The following is a 21,880-nucleotide window of genomic DNA, read 5'->3' as shown; positions in this document are numbered from 1 at the left end:
ATACCCTCATTACAGATACACTAGGTACTGAATATATAGATATAAAACAAAATATTCCCTTTTATCAAGGACACTATATTCTAGTAGGGGGATTCTCTCTCTTCATCTGTTTATCTGAGTGGGATTCAGGAAGGGATTGCTTCCTAATAGCAATTTGCTGGCTACTCTCAGACAAACAGCAAGCAAGGGGAAGAAGTGGGAGAAAAGGAAAACAAGGGGCAAGGTATTTAGACTGCCCTAGTGACCTAGAGGAGGCCTCCATGGACTCACCCTATCAATCAATAAGTATTTATGAAAGGTCTACTGTGTATCAAACACTGAGAGTATAAATACAATAATATAATATAAAATAAAATGAATACAATAATAATTAGTAAAATTATTATTTCTTGCAGTGGACTTATTCTCTAAAGTTACTATCTCTAAGTCATTAATATTTCAAACTGTGCTATGGCTTTGGGGACACTATTTCTAAGTATGTATAACACATACGTAGAGCACTTGAATCTAATGTTTGGAAGCAGGACAGGAAGCAGGGAATCAGGCAAAGGTTCAAGTAGAGTGTGTTACTGGAGCTGGATCTTCAGAGAGAAAGAGGGACTCAGGGAGGTAGAGGTAGGAAGGGAAGCCTATCAGGCCAAGGGAAGGTCAGGGCAGAGGGAAAACATCGGAAGCGTTGTGTGTCAAAAACTAAGAGAAAGGCAGTCTGGCTGGCTCTCAGACAACAGGGGGTTGAAAAATGTTCAATAAGCCTGGTTAAAAAAAAATGGATTGAGGCCAGGCTTGTAGGGATTTAAAAGCTAAAAAGAGGACTTTATTTTTGAGCTTGTAAGTAATAGAGAAATATTAGAGTTGAACAAGTGGCTGCTCTGGTACTCATTTTGGCAGTTCTGTGTAGGATGGACTGGAGTTACAGAAACATCAAACAAGGAGGCTGAGAGATGGTGAGGGAATGAGAGAGGGTTCAATTGAGTTTTCATTCATTGTTGTTCAGTTCTGGTCACTGTGTCTGATTCTTCATGACTCTTTTTGACTCCATTTGGAATTTTCTTTTCCAAGTTACTGGACTAGTTTGCCATTTCCCTTTCCAGCTCATTTTACAGATGAGGAAACTGAGGCAAACAGAGTTAAGTGACTTGCTCAGGGTCACAGAGCTAGTAAGTGTCTGAGGCTGGATTTGAAGTCAGGTTTTTCTGACAGGAAGGTGGCACAGTACATACACCACCAAGCCTAGAGTTAGGAAGATCTGAGTTCAAATTTAGCATCAGGCACTTAGTGGCTATGTGACCTTGGACAAGTCTCTTAACCCTGCATGCTTCAATCTCTTCATCTGTAAAATGAGCTGGAGAAGGAAATTGCAAACCAATCCAGTAACTTTGTCAAGAAATCACGGACACAACTGAGTCACCACAACAACAGTAACAACTTCTTGACTCCAAGCCCAGACCTCTAGCCACTACATCACCTAGCTGACTGGGACACCTCAGCCTCAGGGAATATTATTGAAGTGGAGAGGAATTGTGAGGAGAATGTCTCAGGTAGTCCCTCCCATACTTCTGGTTTGTCTTAGTTCAAATCAAAGGGATGAAACTGAAATTTCTGCATTTGGGTCCCTGTTAGCAGTAATGATCACAGTTCAATATAATATAAATTCCTCAGGGACAGAGATTGCTTCATTTTGGGATTTGTGGTGTAATGCCCTGCTATAGTAACTGCTTAATACTTGTTTCTTGTGTTGAACATTGCTAACTTGTGGAGGTAGCTCTAGTGCTACCAAATTTGGGATTGCCATTGACTTCTGTAATGGTGATTTAAGGTTAATGGGAGTGGGGGGGGGGGACAGCTAAAGACTTTCCTTGCCCATTAATAGACCTTAATACCTTTGTGTAATTTCTATTAAGGCACTGGGTCAGAGGGTCCTGCCCTCCAGCTCTGAAAAGTGTATAAATACTCTGAGGTGAGGTTTTACTTTGAGGCTTAGTTTTTGGAATAAGATTTGTAGTAGCCCCTCAGCTTTAAAAACCCAGATATTGGTGCTTCTCTCTCTGGTAACTGTGTATGTATGGTCATACAGTTAGATCTGTCTGTTTATCTGTGATGTATGTACTGCTTATGGTCAGACAGTTGGAAGTCTGTCTGTTAGCTCTTTACTTCTCTGTGTGTATTTTCCCTGAAGTTCAGGGTACTGACTTTTTCCCCTGAACTAAGTGAATGATACATGTGCTTGATTAAAGTAGATTACTGACCCCTCCAAAGTTGCTTTCCTTTTAGAAAAGCAGATCTAAGAAACTGTGCAGCAGGCCCTCCTGTGTATTTTGGGGTCCTTGCTGTTACACCTTCGTATGGATTTTTATTAATCATTCTTATCCCAACCCAATCAGGAACAATCATGCACTGACTATACAGAGAAAACATTTTCACAAAGTAACATCCATATTCTGTTGCTACTCTACCAAGTGCTAAACAGAATATGCCATTGGACACAAAGTCATCTGGAGATCTGTTTAAAATAATCAGAATATCACAGAATCAGAATCACAGAATGTCAGAGTGGGTAGGAACTCCAAGAGTCTTCTAATCCAACCTAATCTTGATGCAGAATACTACCTGAGAGAGGATTTATCCTTGAATGTGCCCTTTCTTCTTTGTTGGGTGTTGATGAAGAGGTGGTTAAGATAAGATAAGTAGTAGGATGGTTAAGAATCAAAAATTACCACACATGTTACAGAATAGCAGCACATTTTCACTCAACCTAATTGGTCAGTCCCAAGAACATCTTCAAATGACAAGGACAAACACTGGGCATTACTTTAGTCCATCCTTTGGAGGCCTTTGAAGACCACTCTTCCTGAAAAATGATAATAGGTCCTTCTACCATGTCTTCAACTCCAGGGTTACAAAGAGTCCTCAATCCTAATCAAAAAGACTAATATTTTACCTGTGCTGTTCCGCTAGAAATAACTCTACTGAACTGTGGGTTATTGGTCTCATAGGAGGCTTTAATCTGCCTCTCTTGTACTGCTTACCCCTTTAGGATTTCCCAGCTCCTTAGCATCCCCTCCCCACTCTATATTTTTCTCTCTAGCCCATTAGGCAATTCCTTCTCTCCCACAGAGAAGCCAAAGTGAGCGTCTGACAGTCTCTGTGTTATTTCTGATTTTAGTTATTTCAAGAGATGGAAGTGACCAGGTCAAAACCAAGGAAAATCTGGAGGTTTCATGTAGAAGAAACTTCAATAGAAGTCACTCTGGAATACGGCTGGCTGATGAAAGCTTCTATTAGGAGCTGAGGGACACACCAAGGACAGGACAAGGAGGCACTTGGGGAAGGGCTACATTAATCTCAGACTCTAAAGGCACTGACTTTTGAAATCCAGCAGAAAGTTCCACTGAAAAGGTACTTCATAAAGAAACTACAGTTATCCCTTCCACATCTTGGGGTTTAGGGACATGGGGCCCCTGTGATCTGGAAAATCCATGTAAATTCTTTTGGCCATCCCTTCATAAGCAAGAAGAAGTCTGAATTATTATGGTATTGAAAGAGAAAATATGTTGATATTATACAGTACTATGCATATGTTTTATGGATTTTTTATGGATTTCTAAACTGTTTTTTGTCATTCATTAGCCTTCCCATGTCATCTGTGGCTTCTGCAAACTGCCCCCAAATTCCCATTTAATTTCTTATGCCAATCCATTATATACAAAACTGCAATGGGGAAAGTGGCAATGTGGAAGGGATAACTGTACATAAAAGGAAAAAAAGATTTCCAAAGGAACTTTCAGGTGCCACTTTGTTCCCTACATGTCCAGGAGCTTTGCCTGTAATATTTGAGCCTACTTTCCCTTTCTCCCCCTCTCTTCTGCATAATATGAGAGGGTGCACTCCTAGTTTATGGAGGGTATTTTATGGAGGGTGGGAGACACCACTCTTACTATATGTTCTCACTGAATCAGTTTTTAAAAAGTAAAAACTAATTAATATCATCTAGTTGATTGGCATTGGGGAATACATGGATGTGGAAGTACTATCAACCTTACTTAAACTCTCAGGTTCTGTTTGAACTTTAAGTGGAAGAGAACTCTTCTGCCCTCAGAGGACCTGAGCTTGTCATGTTAATGGGATTTCAAAGAGGAGCCTGGGGTGCTAAATAAAGAACCAAGCTATTTTGACATGATTTGGTAAAGTTTTTGAGGGAAGATTTTTTTTTTTTTGTCACTGATATTTTGAAGGTTCTGTGATCACTGATTTAGTTCAATTAATTTCAGTTCAGTACAATCCAATTTAATTCAGTGAAAATGAAAAAGCACATTTATGTGCCAGCCATTGTGATAGGTACTGAGGAAACAAAAATGAAATTGATGCCACCCCTCCTTTCAAATACCTTCCATACTATTGGATTGGATTCAATCTACCAATATTATGTCTATTTTTCTGTTAATTTCCCACATATGTGGAGTACCTAATGTCTTGGGGGCAGATAAGTAGACAACAAACATTTACTCAGTTCTTACTGTGTGCCAGAAACTGTGCTAAGCCTTGTTCTCTCTCCAGGATGTTATTATATGTTATGCTATGTTGTTTTGTTATCTTATTTACATTACATCATATTATTAATTAACATTAAATGGTTTCGAGTGGAGCTTACTGGTTATCTCTCAACAGATGATCTATCTATTGACTTTTTCAGTCATATTCATATTTCCTTACCCCACCCAAAATTTACCCCATTTTCCAAGCATTCTGCTCCTATAAGTCTTACTGAAGATATCAAAGCCATATATATTACCCTAAACTGAGAAGAGGATCAAGGTGTAACCTTCCATTTGAAAATCTATCTGTGCTAGTCTCCCCTTTCCACTAAAAACCCATTAGGAGTACACTGTTATGATTTTTCATGCTTTTGACTCATTGAATTAGAGACATAGTTAGAGGGGCTGATTTATTCCATAATATTTCTGGCTTGCTAAACTACATTGTTTTCTCCTTTAATTTAGGCTGTTTTACTGCCATCTACAGGGACGGTATTAAAACAGAGTGAAAAATGCAGAAGAAAGAAAGACCTCAGGGTTCAGCAATGGCAATGTCAGTTTTCACAAGGCTGAAAACTACCTTGGGAGTTTCAACATTCTTATCTTTGACCAGAATGCTGATGTCACAAGGCATGATGGATAGGGAACTCTGAATTTCAAGGTAGGAGGAACTGGGTAAGTCACTTAAATCCAGTCAGCCTCATTTCTTTCATCTTTGAAATAAGGTTAATGATAACATCAATTTCACAGCATCACTGTGAGAATCAAATGAGATAAGATGTTTAAAGAATACTGCAAGCCATAAAACATTATTTAAATACTAGTTATTACGGTTACACATTTTTCTTAGAAGTATATAACTTTGATCACAAGACATGCAAAATAAACCTTATTTAAGATTCTGAAGCTCTATACAAAGGAAAAAGTGGAATTTAGTGCTAAATCATAATTGTAGCTAATTCACATTAGACTCAAAAACAACAAAGTAAAATTAATCTTAGTCAATGGATTAGAAAACCATTCTGAGGGAGTAAACTATAATAAGAACACAGCATTGCACAATGGATAGAAAGCTAGCTTAGAGTAGGGCAAATGAGTTCAAGTACCTTCCTTGATGTGTACTGGTTGTAGGACTTGGAGTAAATCATCTAACCTCTCAGTGCTCAGTCACAATTCTCTAAGACTATAAACTACAGAACAGAATCTAATCTGCACTGGTGAACAAAATTTTTTATTTGTAATTCATTGTTCTAATGAAATCAGGGATCGAGTTAAGAAAAAAAGCAAGTTTGGTCTTGATTCATCAAAGTTAACTGACTGTCCTTTCAAAGCAGACACTTACCGGATCATCTGGGTTGTACTGGATGACATATTCAATCTGTCCGTTGGGGCCATCGTCTATGTCTGTGGCTCCATTATCTCCAGAAAATCCTGTGAATATGGTGGATCCTACTGGAGTTAGCTGAAAAGAAATAAATAAGATATAATAAGACCTCAAAATTTCTCCTCTATACTGAGCCTGAGGTATTGAGCAGTAATCAGAACTGTGTGTAATCAAAATAGGCAGCTACTCATGAAGTGTGATTGGAAATATACCAAATGGCATTCTTGGCCAACAATACCACACAGGTGGGTTCAATGTAGTCTCTGGCACCAGAAGCATTTTTTGGATTTAAACTGCTGGATGCTACTGGCTAAGTGGACATATGTCATTTCCTAGGTTGTACTTTAACCTATTAATTGTTTGATGATTAGACATGTAAGTGAGTGCATGCTCACACAAACACAGATATACACAGAGGTAGACACTTCTATTCATTAAATGACTAATGCTTATATGAAAAATTACATTTCATATAATGCATAGTTATGAGTTCATTTCCATTACAATCAATCAATAAACATTTAAGCAGCTACTATGTGCCAAACACTTTGCTTAAAACTGGATATGCAAAAAGAGGTAAATGTCAGTCCCTCACTTCAAGGATCTTATAAAGGATGGGAGCCTAAGTGGGTAATACAGATATTCACACTAATCAAGATCCCTTAAAAGATTCTCATCTATATTATCCAGTCATTTTAGATCTAAGAAAAACAATTTCCTATATGCAAATCTCCCTCAGATGTCTCATAGTGACATGACAGTGATTCAGAGTTCATAAATGCTTTGCAGATAGAACATAAACTCTGAAAGAGCTCAAGAAGGTGGAAAAATCAGTCACAGAGCAATGACATCAAATTAGCCCAAGCTGGAGGTTCACTCTGGTCTAACTCTATCATTTGGATCCTCAGCTTAATTAACTCTCATTTTTCTGCATATGAATAAATATCAACAAATTTTGTAGAGAATTTATACTTCGAATTTAGTTGTTATTATTAAATCATCAGAAAGTTGGGTACAAATTGTCCTAGTTTTAAGAACTGAACATCAACAATAGAAGAGAAGATGATTGTGCAGATAAAAGTATGTGTCCAGTCCTACAGTCATCATCTGTTGGATTTAAAGGAAGAACACCCAGGTTGAGATTCTAATTCTTCCATTTATTTGTCACTTAATCTCTTTGAGCCTCAGTTTGCCCAGTTGCAACATGACAGATTTGTATTAGAAAGGTTTTTAAGGCTCTTTCTATGTCTAAATCCTTATCCTAGCTGTATTTGGAGTGTCCTTTCACCAGGCTACCTGGAGGGGCATGCCTTTTTCAGCCAGAGAAATGCTTCAAGACCACCACTGTTTGTAGAGTTGTAGAAGGATCTTGATTGGCACCAGTATAAAAAACAACTTTACTTTACTTTATAAACTTTACTTTATAAACATAAGGCTTTTTACAAATAGTTCTCTTTGGAGAAATAGGAAATTTCAAATGAATTCAAATAAGCAGCACATATTTTACTCCCTCCCCTTATAGATGATAAAAGCATCACTATTTTGCTAAAATGAAAATTATTTTGCCATTTCTTCACTAGCCCCTGTCATGTTCTTTGGGGAATTTTAAATCCTTTCAACCAGAATGATATGTATTTGTCCTGGTTTGATAATATGACCTAAATGACAAAGATAAATGAATAACTAAAACTTGGCAATGGTTGTCCCTGTAAAGACAAGAAAAGTATGTAGAAAATTATGTCAAATTGAGGACTGAGGACATAGATTTAGTTCTAAAAGGGATATTAAAGGTCTTTTAAGACAATGAAGAAAATGAGATCAGTGATGTAATAAGATGTTACAACACAGCAAGAATTTGAACCTATTTTCCCTGACAAAAAAGCCAGAGCTCTTCCCATTGTACCACATTGTTCAGGAAAACATCAAGTAAAGGTAAGTCAGTAAGCACTAATTGAGTGCCTGCTAAGTGCTGGGCACCATAATAAGCACTAAAGATGCAAAGAGAGAAGAAAAAATATCTGTTCTCAAGGATCTCACAGTCTAATTGGTAATACATATAATTTTGGCATTCAGTATTTCTAAAAATTAGGATGATATATTTTATTGGAAACGATTTGTTCTCAAGAGATTAATAGCATGATGATATTCTCCTTTTACTGAAAAAGATACCTTTTTTTAAGCAGATCATATGAAAGATGGTGATGTCTAAAAATCAGTATTCATACTCTGGACTGGTAGTAGTTTCCAAGTCCCTGCTACTTCAGATGTTCATTGTCTGTAGCTATTGCCCTGTCTTTGAAGGCATTTTCAGAAAGGACATTCAAAGGAGACTTTAAGCCCTTCTCACATAAATCTGAGCAAACCACCTTGCAGTCAAGGGTAGATTTTTATTTTCTTCTGACAAAAAAAGTCTTATTTTGTCATTGGGGTTTTATTAAAAATGAAAATAAACAAAAATATGAAAATCCATTTAGGGTGATCCTTAAGAGATTTTGTATTTATTGAAGCCTATCTTTTGCAAAAATGAATACATCACTGGTCCAGTCATTTTGCTTTGGGCATTTGATGTTATTATTGCCTAGAAATCTAAAAATTTTTGTAAAAATAGGACTAGAAATATTAAACCAGTCAAATTAAACCCAAATTGTGTATTTTTCTATGAAGTCTGGTAAAAAAAAAAAAAGAGTAATTTGTTGAAACAGGACTAAAGAAAACCACACTACTCTGAAAGCCTTAGATACCAAGTAATTGAACCCTTGTCAAACATCAGCCTGGTGACCCCAGAAAGTTTTGTTGTGATCTCTCTATTGTTGAGATGTTTATTTATTTTTAAAGTTCTTGGACTTGTGTCTATTGTCAGAAGAATGTGGCTATTTCATTTCTTTTCTAATAAAACAAGTGTGAAGACCACAAACCTATCTCCTTGTTTTATTTTCTTCTGTGGGAAAAGAAAAATGATAACTTAACTGTGCTTTGTTCCCTACTTCTCCAAAAAAAGTAATCTGAAGATTAGAAGTAATCTCTCTAAAGTGTGTGTGTGTGTGTGTGCGTGTGTGTGTGTGTGTGTGTGTGTGTGTGTTTTGGCTTCTTGGTGGAAAATTGACAACATCAACATTGTTTTAGGCAGTTTGAATATGGTGAGTATTATAACACACAAGAATTAAATCAGAAGGATTGACACAGTGGTATGTTTCAACATAATTATTTATTTCTCACACTGTGATTTGTCTGCAAAGTATTTTTCCTCAATGATTTGAACTCCAGTGTGGCATTCATTCTGAGTTCTATGAATGGTATCTAGAGGATTGTAACTCTGGCAGGTTGGAGTATTCTGGAGAGACCTCAAATAAAGTTCCAGAAATAGCTTGTGTTGGATTTATCAAAATGAGTAGCTAAGTTTAGAAACAGAGTCTTATTTCTAGTAGTGCTTCCACTTGCTGAGTCATTCTTTTTCCATGGTAACCTGAAAATCACTTTATTGTACTTAGTTTTCTGACCTTCACCCTCCCCCCTCCTCTAAACTACTGGTACTTTCCTCAGTTATCTTGTAACTATCTCTATATGCAAATATATGCATGTGCTGTCCCCACTGATTGAAGCAGAGACTTAGTATTTTTGTTTTTATATCCAGAGTGTATTTCACAATGTCTGTGGTTGCCTGGCATGTTATATTGTATTTACCTTTGTAGCATGATTGATTCTAGTTTCACTCTCTCTGAGTTAAGTACCCTCTGCCTGATATCAGCTTTAACACCCACCAGCTATGTTTCCACCCTAGTGATGACAAGGAAGTTCAATTTAATGACACTGGTTATCTTTTATAAAGAAAGCTTTCCTTCGTGGATTTTGCAAGAAGAAACAGAGAGACACTTTCCTGTCAGCACTTGCTGATCACAGTCTTCCCCACACCTCCTTGGGCTCTGGGGAAGTGCAACAGTAAGCACCTCGACATACACGGAGGGGCTACTATTAAAGGTTTTTTGATCTGCTATTCTAAAAGGAAAGGCAACTTTTGAGGGGTTAATAATCTCCTTTAATCAAGCCCACATATGAATTCCCCAATAGAGAAAAATACAAGAAGAGAAATAAAGAACAAAAGACAGGCTTCCAGTTGTGTGACCATTACCCTACATACACAGTTCCCAGACAGAAAAGCACCAACATCTGTTTTTTCAAAGCTGGGATGGGGATGGGGACGTTTAGCGACTTCCCAGCACACAAACCTTCTTCAAAAACCTAAGCCCCCAAAGTAAAACCTCATGTCAGAGCCTTTGTACACTTTTTAGAACCAGAGGGCATCACAACCCTTCAAAACCAGTGCCTCATTAACAAAAGGTGTGGGTCTTCCTACATATCTTCCCACGCTCATTATTGGTTAGGAAGACCCTCCCTATTTACATTATTCAACCAGAGACACTTTATATTAAAACAAAAATAGCAAAAGATTCTACTTTGATTGCTCTTATAGGGAGAAGACTCTAAATTTAGCTCAGATCTTCCATAGTACAGAAAGTTCATGTCTAGATGAAGGGTGACTGACATAATATGAATCCTTCAGCAGGGTTGGAGTCCTGAAGGTGGCTCCTTATACCCTGGGCCATTCATGCTGGCTGTAATACCTGCCCTAGATCTGACTTATAGATTACTGTGACATGTCAAAGTTGGATGCCTCTACTCTCTTCACTGGACTCCATGAGCTAAGTAATCAATGAAAACCCTCAAAAACAAATGAGACCAAGAGACCACCATTCTAAGCAACTAGTCTATTTGACTGCTTTAATATCCAATCAAAAAGCCTTTTCTTCAGTCCATGGTAAGCCAGCTGTAGTTAGTTATAAAATGACCGTAACTGTGCCAGTCTCTCCAAGGTATTTTCCTTTACATGAGATCATGATCATCTTGTATCAACTGCCTGGCATCTTCCACTGAAAGATGTTATCTTAGCAAGCGAATTATGCCATGCCCCAGATGCCCATTATATCACTATATACACATGCTAGCTCCACTGGTCTAATGGAATGTCTTTGAGGGAAGGAACTAGTGCAGTTATTATTAAAGTTCCTGCTACCTACCAGAAACTTAATAAATGACATTCACTTATCTGAAGGGCAGGGACTATTTTATTTTTGTCTTTCAATCTCCAGTGCCTAATGCAGGGCTTACAATTGTCTTTGATCTATTCTGCATATATATTTATATATACATATATATGTTTTTATGTGTATATACATATATACATCTGTATATTCATATATATATGTATATATATATATATGCCTGTGTAAACATTTCTGTGTATGCATATATGCACACACATATACCAGGGAGGTAGGAGGTACATACATTTGTGTGTATGTATGTGAAGCACATAATATGTATCAATGTACACAGCTGCTATCTCTCCCGGTTGAGCATGTTCACTGAGAACAGAGAGTGTTCCATTTTTGTCTCCATCTCCAGTGCCAAATACATTTCCTAGAATAGAACAGATACTTAATAAAAACTTTTGATTGATGTATAGATAGATATATGTGAATCTGAGTGTCTTTATGTGTTAATGTGTGAGTTTGTATTGGCTATTGAGAAGACCATGATAGAAACAGTCTTGACATCTCAGATAATGATGCCAAAATACACATTCGTTTCTCTACATGAATAAAGAGATGCCATGAGGGGAAAAAAAGTCATGAATAATCACTGAAGACATTGTTTGCCCTTGTATGTATGCATTCCAAATCCAATTCAAAACATCAGATATCTGTAACTTCATCTGTATGGGATCCCTCTCCAAGCAAAGAGATTCCTCTTTGTTCTGGAGATTACAGTGGGCTGTAGCTTATGTAGATATAACTAGGCTGGACCTTAGAAAAACTACTTATGGTTCTCACCAGGCCAGCATGATAGTAATACCAACCAAAATCTATTCTAAATTGATATAGTCTTAACAGTAGGTTTTTAACTGATACCTACTATTTACATTATGAGGAAATGGACACAATTGAATATTTTTTAAATATTTAATTTATTAATTTTCAAGCAGCAGCTATTTCTGAATCTGCAGGCCCATGCGTTGTGTGAAGATCAAGAGGATGAGAGTACACACTCCCCCACCTCCACTGAAAGCAGAGAGCTACCTTGACAAAGAGCTCAAAAGTCAAGTAAATGGTTGGGGAAATGAGCAAAAACTGGAAAAAGAATAAGAATATAGAGTCTTATTTTAGTGACAAGGAAGACCAAAATACACAAACAGACAAAGGTAACAAAGTCAAAGCTCCTGCATCTGAAGCCTCTAAGAAAAATATGAATTGATTTCAGTCCATGGAAGAACTCAAAAATGATTGTGAAAATCAAGCTAGAGAAGTAGGGGAAAAATTGGGAAGAGAAATGAGAGTGATGCAAGAAAATCATGAAAAATAAGTCAGCTTCTTGCTAAAGGTGACCTGAAAAATTCTGAAGAAAATAACACCCTAAAAATAGGCCAACCCAAATGGCAAAAGAGATCCAAAAAGTCAATGAGGAGAATACCTTAAAAAGGAAGAACTGACCAGAAGGAAAAGGAGGTCCAAAAGCTCGCTGAAGAAAATAATTTCTTAAAGATTAGAATGGGTCAGATGGAAGCTAATGACTTTATGCAAAATCAAGAAATTATAAAGCAAAAACAAAGGAATGAAAAAATAGCAAACAATGTGAAATATCTCATTGGAAAAACAACCATCCTGGAAAAATAGATCCAGGAGAGAAAATAAGAAAATCATCAGAATTCCTGAAAACAATGATTAAAAAAGAGCCTAGACATCATCTTTCAAGAAATTACCAAGGAAAATTGCCCTGATATTCTAGAACCAGAGAGTAAAATAGGTATGGAAGAAATCCACTGATCACTTCCTGAAAGAGATCCCAAAAGGAATATTGCAGCCAAATTCCAGAGGTCCCAAGTCAAAGAGAAAATATTGCAAGGAGCCAGAAAAGAAACAATTCGAGTATTTTGGAGATACAATCAGGATAACACAAAATCCAGCAGCTTCTGCATTAAGAGATCAGAGGGTTTGGAAAGATAATGTTTGTAACTCTTGGGAATTTTCTCAGTATTTCTCAGTATTAGGGTATTTGGAGGAATCATGTATGTATAGACAGAGGACACAGGTTGAGTTGAATAACAAGGGATGATATCTAAAAAAAGAAAATTAAGGGGTGAGAAAGGAATATATTGGGAGAATGGGAAAGGGAGAAATAGAATGAGGTAAATTATTTCACAAATAAAAGAGGCAAGAAAACCTCTTTCAATGGATGGGAAAGGGGGGAGGTGAGAGGGAAAGAGTAAACCTTATTCTCATTGAATTTGACTTAAGGAGGTAATAACACAATTTGGTATGAAAATCTCTTATACATTACAAGAAAGTAGGGAAGAAGGGGATAAGTGGGGTGTGGGATGGATGATGGAAGGGAGGGCAAATGGGAGGAGGTGGTAATGAAGGGTAAGTACTTTTGAGTAGGGACAGGGACAGGAGAGTAGAATAAATGGGGGGGGCAGATAGGATGGAGAGAAAGAGTCCTTCACATCATGAGTGTTAGGGAGGTGCTTTGCATGACTACACATGTATAACCTATATCAAATTGTGTGCCTTCTCAGTGGGAATGGGTGGAAAGGGAGAAAGGGAGAAGTTGGAACTCAAGATTTTAAAGATGAATGTTAAAAAGTGTTTTTACAGGCAACTGAGAAAAAAGACATACAGACAATGGGGTAATAGAAAGGAGGGCAGATTGGGGGAAGTGGTAATCAGAATACATGCTGTCTGGGAGTGGGGAAAGGGGAGAGATGGGGAGAAAATTTGGAACTGAAAATCTTGTTGAAGTGAATGTTGAAAACTTGAAATAAACAAATTAATTAAAATATTTATTTTCAGTTTTCAGCATTTACTTCTATAAGTTATAATTTTTTCCCCTCTCTCCCCACTCCCTTACCAAGATGGCATGGAATCTGATATGGATTCCACACATACATTCCTACTGAACACATGGGAGAAACCATAAGAAAGAAAACAAAACAAAACAAAAGAGAAGAGTTTGCTTCATTCTGAAATTCAATGCCATATTTCTTTCTCTGAATGGAGATGCCATTTTTCATCATGAATCCTTTGGAAAAGTTTTAGGTACCTGCATTGCTGAGAAGGGAGAAGTCTATCAAAATCGGTCCTCACCACACACTCTGGCTGTTACTGTGTACAGTGTTCTCCTGGTCCTGCTCACTTCACTCAGTATCAGTTCATATAAGGCTTTCCAGGTTTGCCCAAAGTCCACCTGCTCCTCATTTCTTATAGCATAATAGTATTCCATTATATTCATACACTACACCTGGTTCAGCCATTCCTCAATTGATAGGGATCTCCTGGATTTCCAGTTCTTGGTCACCACAAAAAAGAGCTACTATAAATATTTTTGCTCATGTGGTCCTTTTTCCATTTGTATGACGTCTTTGGAATACAAACCTAGAAGTGGAATTGCTGGGTCAAAGGGTATGCCCATTTTTGTAGCCTTTTGGGCATAGTTCCAACTTGATCTCCAGAGTGTGGGATCTGCTCACAGTTCCACCAACAATTTAAAATTTGTTAAGCATCTAATGTGCAAAGCAACAGTCTGTGGTGCTAGATATACAAAGATTAAATGAGAAGCGAGCTTTATACTGTATGCAAATAGCCATATTTGAAAATAGAGAACCAAAGGTAAAGTGGGATCAGAGATACAGAGTACAATTCAAAGGTTTCTTAGCATGTTGACCTGTACTGACCTATACGTATGAGGAGGTCACATCGGCACATACACACAGAGCCCATAATACAATCTGTTAAATTGCCATCTAGTAAAGTTCTATCTCAAAGGTTCAGTAATTCAGCTTAGTTTCACAATCTTTTTTTTTTTTAGCACTTACTATGTGATTATATATGCAGCACTGGATACAAAGGGAAACAAATATTCCTGTCTTTCTGGGGGTTTACATCTACTGTGGAAGATTTAATATTCACAGAAATGATTACATACTCAATAACATGAAGAGGGGGAGCCATGATCAGGAAAATCTTCCAGTGGACAATTGCATGTAGTTTGAAATTTCAAAGAAGCAAAGGATTCCAAGAGATTGAGGTATGGGAGTATGGCCCTGAGATGGCATCTGCTCAAAGACATGTACATGTTCAAGGACATGGAATTGTTAGAGGACAAGTTCACAGAGAAGCAAGTAAAGTAGTTTGGCTCCACCCTAGAGGTCCTGAGAAAAGTAATTGGAGCTCAGTGTGGAATATTAGACTGGGATGGACTATGAACAGATTTTAATGACAGGCTGAGGAGTTATAATTTTTCCTTATTTGCAATATCATTCTTTTTTCTCATTTTTTATAATTCTATTTATTTATTTTTACATTTACATATTTTGACATTCATTTCTACAAAATTTTGAGTTCCAGTTTTTCTCCCTATCTCTTCCCTCCCCCACCCCATAACACTTTGCATTCTGATTACCCCTTCCCTCAATGTGCTCTCTTTTCTATCACACCTACCCTTCCCTTATCCCCCTCTTTTCTTGTAGGGCAAGATAGATTTCTATACCCCATTAACTATATTTCTTATTTCCCAGTTATATGCAATAACAATTCTCAACATTTGTTTCTAATACTTTGAATTCCAACTTCTCTCCCTTCCTCCCTCCCCACCCATCCCCACTGAGAAGGCAAGTAATTCAACACAGGCTATATATGTGTTGTTTTTCAAAAGACTTCCATAATAGTCATGTTGTGTAAGATTAACTATATTTCCCTCCATCCTTCCCTATCCCCATTTATTCTATTCTCTCATTTGACCTTGTCCCTTCCCAAAAGTGCTTACTTCTAATTCCTACCTTCTCCCATTTACCCTCTCTTCTATCATCCCCTCACCCCATTTGTCCCCTTCTCCCCTACTTTCCTGTAGTGTAAGCTAGATTTTCATACCAAATTGAGTGAGCATGTTATTCCCTCCTTAAGCCATATGTGAAGAAAGTAAGCTTCATTTTTTCCCCTCTCACCTCCTCCCTTTTCTCCTCCATTGAAAAAGATTTTTCTTATCTCTTTCATGAGTGATAATTTGCCCCATGTCATTTCTCCCTTTTTCCTCCGAATATATTCCTCTTTCACCCCTTAATTTTATTTTTTATAGATGTCATCCCTTTTTGTTCAACTCAACCTGTGTTCTCTGTCTGTGTGCATGTGTATGTGTGTATATAATGCCTCCACCTACCCACATACTGAGAAAAGTCTCAAGAGTTACAAAAATTATCTTTCCATGTAGGAATGTAAACAGTTCAGCTTTAGAAAGTTCTTTATGATTTCTCTTTCCTGTTTACTTTTTCATGCTTCTCTTGATTCTTGTGTTTGAGAGTCAAATTTTCTCTTCAGTTCTGGTATTTTCATCAAGAATGCTTGAAAGTTCTCTATGTCATTGAATGACCATTTTTTTCTCTTGAAGTATTATACTCAGTTATGTTTGGTAGATGATTCTGGGTTTTAATCCAAGTTCCTTTGACTTCTGGAATATCCTATTTCAAGCCCTTCAGTCTGCTGATGTAGAAGCTGCTAGATCTTGTGTTATTCTGATTGTATTTCCTTTCCACAATACTCAAATTGTTTCTTTCAAGCTGCTTGCAGTATTTTCTCCTTGACCTGGGAACTCTGAAATTTGACCACGATATTCCTAGGAGTTTCTCTTTTTGGATCTCTTTCAGGAGGTGATCAGTGGATTCTTTCAATATTTATTTTACCCTCTGGTTCTAGAATATCAGGGCAGTTTTCCTTGATAATTTCATGAAAGATAATGTCTAGGCTCTTTTTTTGATCATGGCTTTCAGGTAGTCCCATAATTTTTAAATTGCCTCTCCTGGATTCATTTTCCAGGACAGTTGTTTTTCCAATGAGATATTTCACATTATCTTCAATTTTTTGGTTTTGTTTTGTAATTTCTTGGTTTATCATAAAGTCATTAGCTTGCCTCAGCTCCACTCTCATTTTTAAAGAACTATTTTCTTCAGTGAGCTCTTGAAACCCATTTTCCATTTGGCTAATTCTGTTTTTTTAAAGCCTTCTTCTCCTCATTGGCTTTTTGGACCTCTTTTTCCAATTGCGTTAGCCTATTTTTAAAGGTGTTATTTTCTTCAGCATTTTTGGGGGGGGCGGGGTTCTGCTTTAGCAATCTGTTGACTCGCTTTTCAAGCCCATTTTCCTGAGCCCATTGCATATTCATTTTGGAGGTAGTGGATGCAGAAGCCTTGACTTCCTTCCTCTGCCAGTATGCATTGCTCTTTCTCATCTGAAAGGATTGAAGGAAATACCTGTTCACCAAGGAAGTAACCTTCTATGGTATTATTTTTTTTCCCCCTTTTTTGGGCATTTTCCCAGCCAATTACTTGACTTATGAATCCTTGGTCAAAAGGAGGGTCCTAATAATCCTCCTCATCCCAGGTGCTCAGGGATAAGATTCAGGTGCTCAATTCCCCTAGGAGCTTTAGGTGGGGGCAGGGCTGCCACTCAGAGCTGAGATTCATATCAGCTGCTTGATTCCTCAGGGGCTTTAGGTGGAGTGCTTCACAGATGGACCACCACCTGGGACTGTGCTGGAGGGAACCCTGCTCCCCTCTAGCCCAGCTGGGAAAGCCCTCTTACTGACCTTTGAAACTTCTTTGGGGCTTGTGGGTTAAGGGAATCTGAGACCCTCCCTGCTGGGGATTCTGCCCCAGAGGCCTGTTTCAGTCCTATTCTTCCTGGTGTGGCACAGCCAGGGCTTGGCTCAGCTTTGTTCAGCATCCCATGGGATAGACCTTTCCTGTTTGTCTTCCAGGTTACCTTTGACTGGATATCACTTTCACTCTGTTGTTCTGTGGCTTCTGCTGCCCTAGAATTTGTTGAGAGCCATTTTTTACAGGTATTTTATGGGCTGTGGAGGAAGAGCTAGTGTATGTGTGTCTTTCTACTCTGCTACCTTGGCTCTGCCTGCAATATCGTTCTTGTCCACTTCTTTGCAATGAAGACAGTGGTCATGGAGTTAAGGTAGTAACAACATGGTTCTAAGGAAGCAGTTCAAGGTCATAGGCTTGATAACTTTATATGGGAACAATTCAACTTATTGTTTCATCTTTAGTTAATGCAGAGGAAACTGAAAAGATGTCTCTTAAATGCATGGCATTGATTAGATGGAGTCAGGTGGGATTCCCTCTGGTAAGAGTAAAATGAAACAAAAATCACTCAAAGCTCTTGAGAATCAGTGAATTAAGAGAGCATAGTCCTTGTTAAAGAACCCTGAAACTAAAGCCACAAGAGACTGAGTTCAAGATTGGAACTGATTTGTGAGTCTGGTAAATAACTTCTCTGCCATGAGCCTCAGTTTCTCCATCTGTAAATGAAGTTGAGATCACCTAAAAGGCCTTTACTACTATTAGAACTCTGGAATGCTTAAAATTTTCAATTTTCAGTATATGTACCTCTTGGTCACCAGGACCAAATAGCCCCATGCCTCTCAAGGCTCTAATGCTACAAAAAAAATTCAAAAGTAGAAACCCAATCAATAGAATTTTTTAGGTTTGTTTTTTATTAAAAAGATATTTCACTTCACAGGCTCTGAAGTACAGAAACAATTCTAAATCTAGTGAACTTTTTTTTCAGTAAAAAAAGAAATGAAATTGCAATTTGATGTAGCAATGGGAGGTTGCATGGTACACAGGTGATTGTTTGGAACGTATCTTAAAGTTGAATCATAGTAAGTCTCTCTCTCTCTCTCTCTCTCTCTCTCTCTCTCTCTCTCTCTCTCTCTCTCTCTCTGTGTGTGTGTGTGTGTGTGTGTCTCTCTGTCTCTGTCTCTCTGCCTCTCTGTCTCTCTGTCTCTCTGTCAGCCATGAATAAATATATTTTGAATGATTGGCTTCCCAATGGAGCTACACAGCATATAGAAAATCACCTTTCAAAATAGATATTTTTCAGAACTTAAAAGTGTTTTCCTTGAGTCCTGCCCAAAGTCTTCTCTTCATGCAAAAGAGACTTTGTTTCTTCACTTATTCCTTTTATGACATAATGCACAAGTTTCATTTCTGATTTCCCTTCTCTGTATAGTTTATCATTTGCCAATTTCCCTTTTAAGATGTATCACACACCACTGAGCTCTCTACCCAAGCTGTGGTCTGACTTACAAAGAGTAATAAGGCTCCTACCTTCGCTTCACCTGGATACTTTGCTCCTAGGGAATATTGCAGAGTCACTGATTTATTCCCTTCCCATTGCTGCTGCATGCTGAGCCTCCCATCAGCTAAAATAGTGGTCCCTTTTTCATTTCAACTGCAGGAAAGACAGACTTCCCTTTTACTCTGACTTGCATTTTTTTTTTAAATTTTTACCTAAATTCCTGACTTTCCATTTATGCTTGTTAAAATACTTGGCTAGAGTTCCATCCTATCTTTCAAGTTGTTGGAATCTCTTTGAATCTATATTTTGTTTCCCAACACTTTAGCTTTCCCTTGAAGCATACTGTCATCTGCAAATTTGAAAAGCATGACTTCCATGTCTGTATACAAGATAAAAATATGGACTACGAAAGAGTCAAAGACAGAGTATAACACAGTCCTCCTAATGACCTCTCTTCTGGTTGATACAAATCCTCTTTTTTTTTTTTTTTTATTTCGGACTGGACATTTTTTCTTAAATTACCTACAAATCTCTCCACAGGTATTTGTAGCCATTTTGCATTCCTCTGTCTTGTTGACAAAAATACCATTATAAAATCTGTTAAATGGATCACTGAAATAAAGATTCCTAATGTCTATATTACATTCCCAGAGTGTACATGTGGGGTAGAGGAGATAAAATCATGCTCAAAGCCAGGAAGACCTGAGTTTAATTCCAACCTTTGATAGATATTGCGTTTGTGACTCTTTTTAGGCCACCTGATTTTTCATTGCTCTAGGTAAAGTAAGACCTTGATTTGCAGAGAAGGTGCTAACTGACATTCATAGGTGAAATTTCCTCATCAAAAAATTCCCCATACAAATGAAATCATAAGGCTAGTCACTAACTTTAATTCCTCCAATATTTATGAGTGTGAAGCCTACCAAAATGTTCTCCTTCCTCTCCATGTTATGACTTCCTTTAAAAACCAGCAAAAAATCCCACCTTCTGTTTTTCCCAATCCCCCTTCAAACTAATGCCTTCCCTCTGTTGATTATTGCCAATTCATCTTGTCTATATACGCAGCTGTTTACATGTTTTTTCTCCCAATAGACCCTGAACCTCTTTAGAGGAGGAACTAAATTGATTTTCTTTGTAGTGCTTAACACAGTACGTGACACATAGTAGGTATCTGATTAAATGTGAATTGAATGGCTAATAAAAAGAGGACATGAGTTTTAAAGGATATTACTTAGTGCAGGAAGTAGTATTGGAAATTGGTTCTTGAGTTAAAATAATATATCAGTAATCAAAACAGATATGGAAGTAGTTTATCATGACTTGATCTTTGGGATCCCTGTTATTTCCTATTCACCATCACTATTTAAAAAAAAATTCTCTAATAAATCATAAAACACTTGCCTGTGTAATAAGTTCATAATTTAAATGGAACCAAAAGAAACTAAGCATTTGTATTTTAGGTGAATATCAATTTGAATAAGAAGCTTCAAAATAAGAACTGATGTCTATTTTCTCTCATCATTTTCTGTTCTAACCTCTTCCTTATGGAATCTTTATTTCAGTGATCCATTTAACAGATTTTATAATGGTATTTTTGTCAACAAGACAGAGGAATGCAAAATGGCTACAAATACCTGTGGAGAGATTTGTAGGTAATTTAAGAAAAAATGTCCAGTCCGAAATAAAAAAAAAAAAAAAGAGGATTTGTGTCAACCAGAAGAGAGGTCATTAGGAGGACTGTGTTATACTCTGTCTTTGACTCTTTCGTAGTCCATATTTTTATCTTGTATACAGACATGGAAGTCATGCTTTTCAAATTTGCAGATGACAGTATGCTTCAAGGGAAAGCTATCATTCCCCTATATTCATTCTCCCATATGTTATTACAAAAAACTCTGTGGTACCACTGGCACTTCTTATGAAGACTCAGCTCATTCATGGATGTAGTTCTTTAGACTTGCTGACACCCTCCTTAAAGGTTACTGCCACTCATTTGAATTAACATGTTGTTACATATTCCACTTCCTTTATATATTTTACATATTCCCTTTGCAGTCCAGAGATTAGAGTCACTGTTGAAGCTTAGAAAACTTAAGAACCCAGCTAAATGTCAAATCAGGCATCAGAAGGAGATATTATCTATAATTAGAATTAACTCCTAGAACATATTTTCAGAATGAAAGGTAATGGACTGTTGCTCTTTGTTGAGTTAGCTTTGGTTATGGAGAACTGACTAGAGTAATTATAATTTATTTTCATAGCAATTTAGGACCTTTAGGATGAAAAGGGATAAAGAAAGGATCTGTAATTCTATTGTTACAAGGAATTATGGGACAGAGAACCACCAATGTGACTCAGCACATCCTGTGCAACATAGAAGTCTCAGCTGCCCAGAATACAGAGAATTAAGTTACTTGACCAGGAGCCCACAGCCTTTATACGTTAGGTGCAGGACTTAAATTCATGTCTTATAGGTACCAAGGCCAGTTCTCTAGCCACCATCCTATTCAGGGCAAAAAACAGAAAAGCTTCCCTATATTCTACTTTCTCATTAGAAATTTTACTTTTAATAGCAAAGTTGTCTTCCTTTTATGTCTTACTTGGTCTCCATGACTGCCATGATGTAGGCAGATGTGTATCATGGCATAGGAGACAGAGCTAGTCTTGGAAGCAGGAGCTCTTGAGTTCAAGTCTTACTTGCAACCATTACTAGAGGTGAGAGTTAGGCAAGACACTTAACCTCTCTCATCCTGAGATGTCCCTGTCTCACA

The 21,880-nt window shown here is 37.4% G+C and overlaps 1 protein-coding gene across 2 annotated transcripts in view; it reads right to left on the bottom strand.

Annotated features, from left to right (window-relative positions):
* The window catches only part of PCDH15 (protocadherin related 15), a 2,324,555-nt gene that overhangs the window by 637,286 nt on the left and 1,665,389 nt on the right, over positions 1-21,880 (bottom strand). For both annotated transcript variants that reach the window (XM_072628920.1, XM_072628919.1), the window contains one exon: positions 5,875-5,994. In XM_072628920.1, coding sequence (XP_072485021.1) covers positions 5,875-5,994 — 120 coding nt within the window. The remainder of the gene's footprint in view (positions 1-5,874; positions 5,995-21,880) is intronic.

This window comes from Notamacropus eugenii, chromosome 1, assembly GCF_028372415.1.
Source record: "Notamacropus eugenii isolate mMacEug1 chromosome 1, mMacEug1.pri_v2, whole genome shotgun sequence".
Taxonomy (NCBI): Eukaryota; Metazoa; Chordata; class Mammalia; order Diprotodontia; family Macropodidae; genus Notamacropus; species Notamacropus eugenii.
Note: the sequence above shows the minus strand (reverse complement) of the source record. Positions and strands in the feature narration are given on the sequence as shown.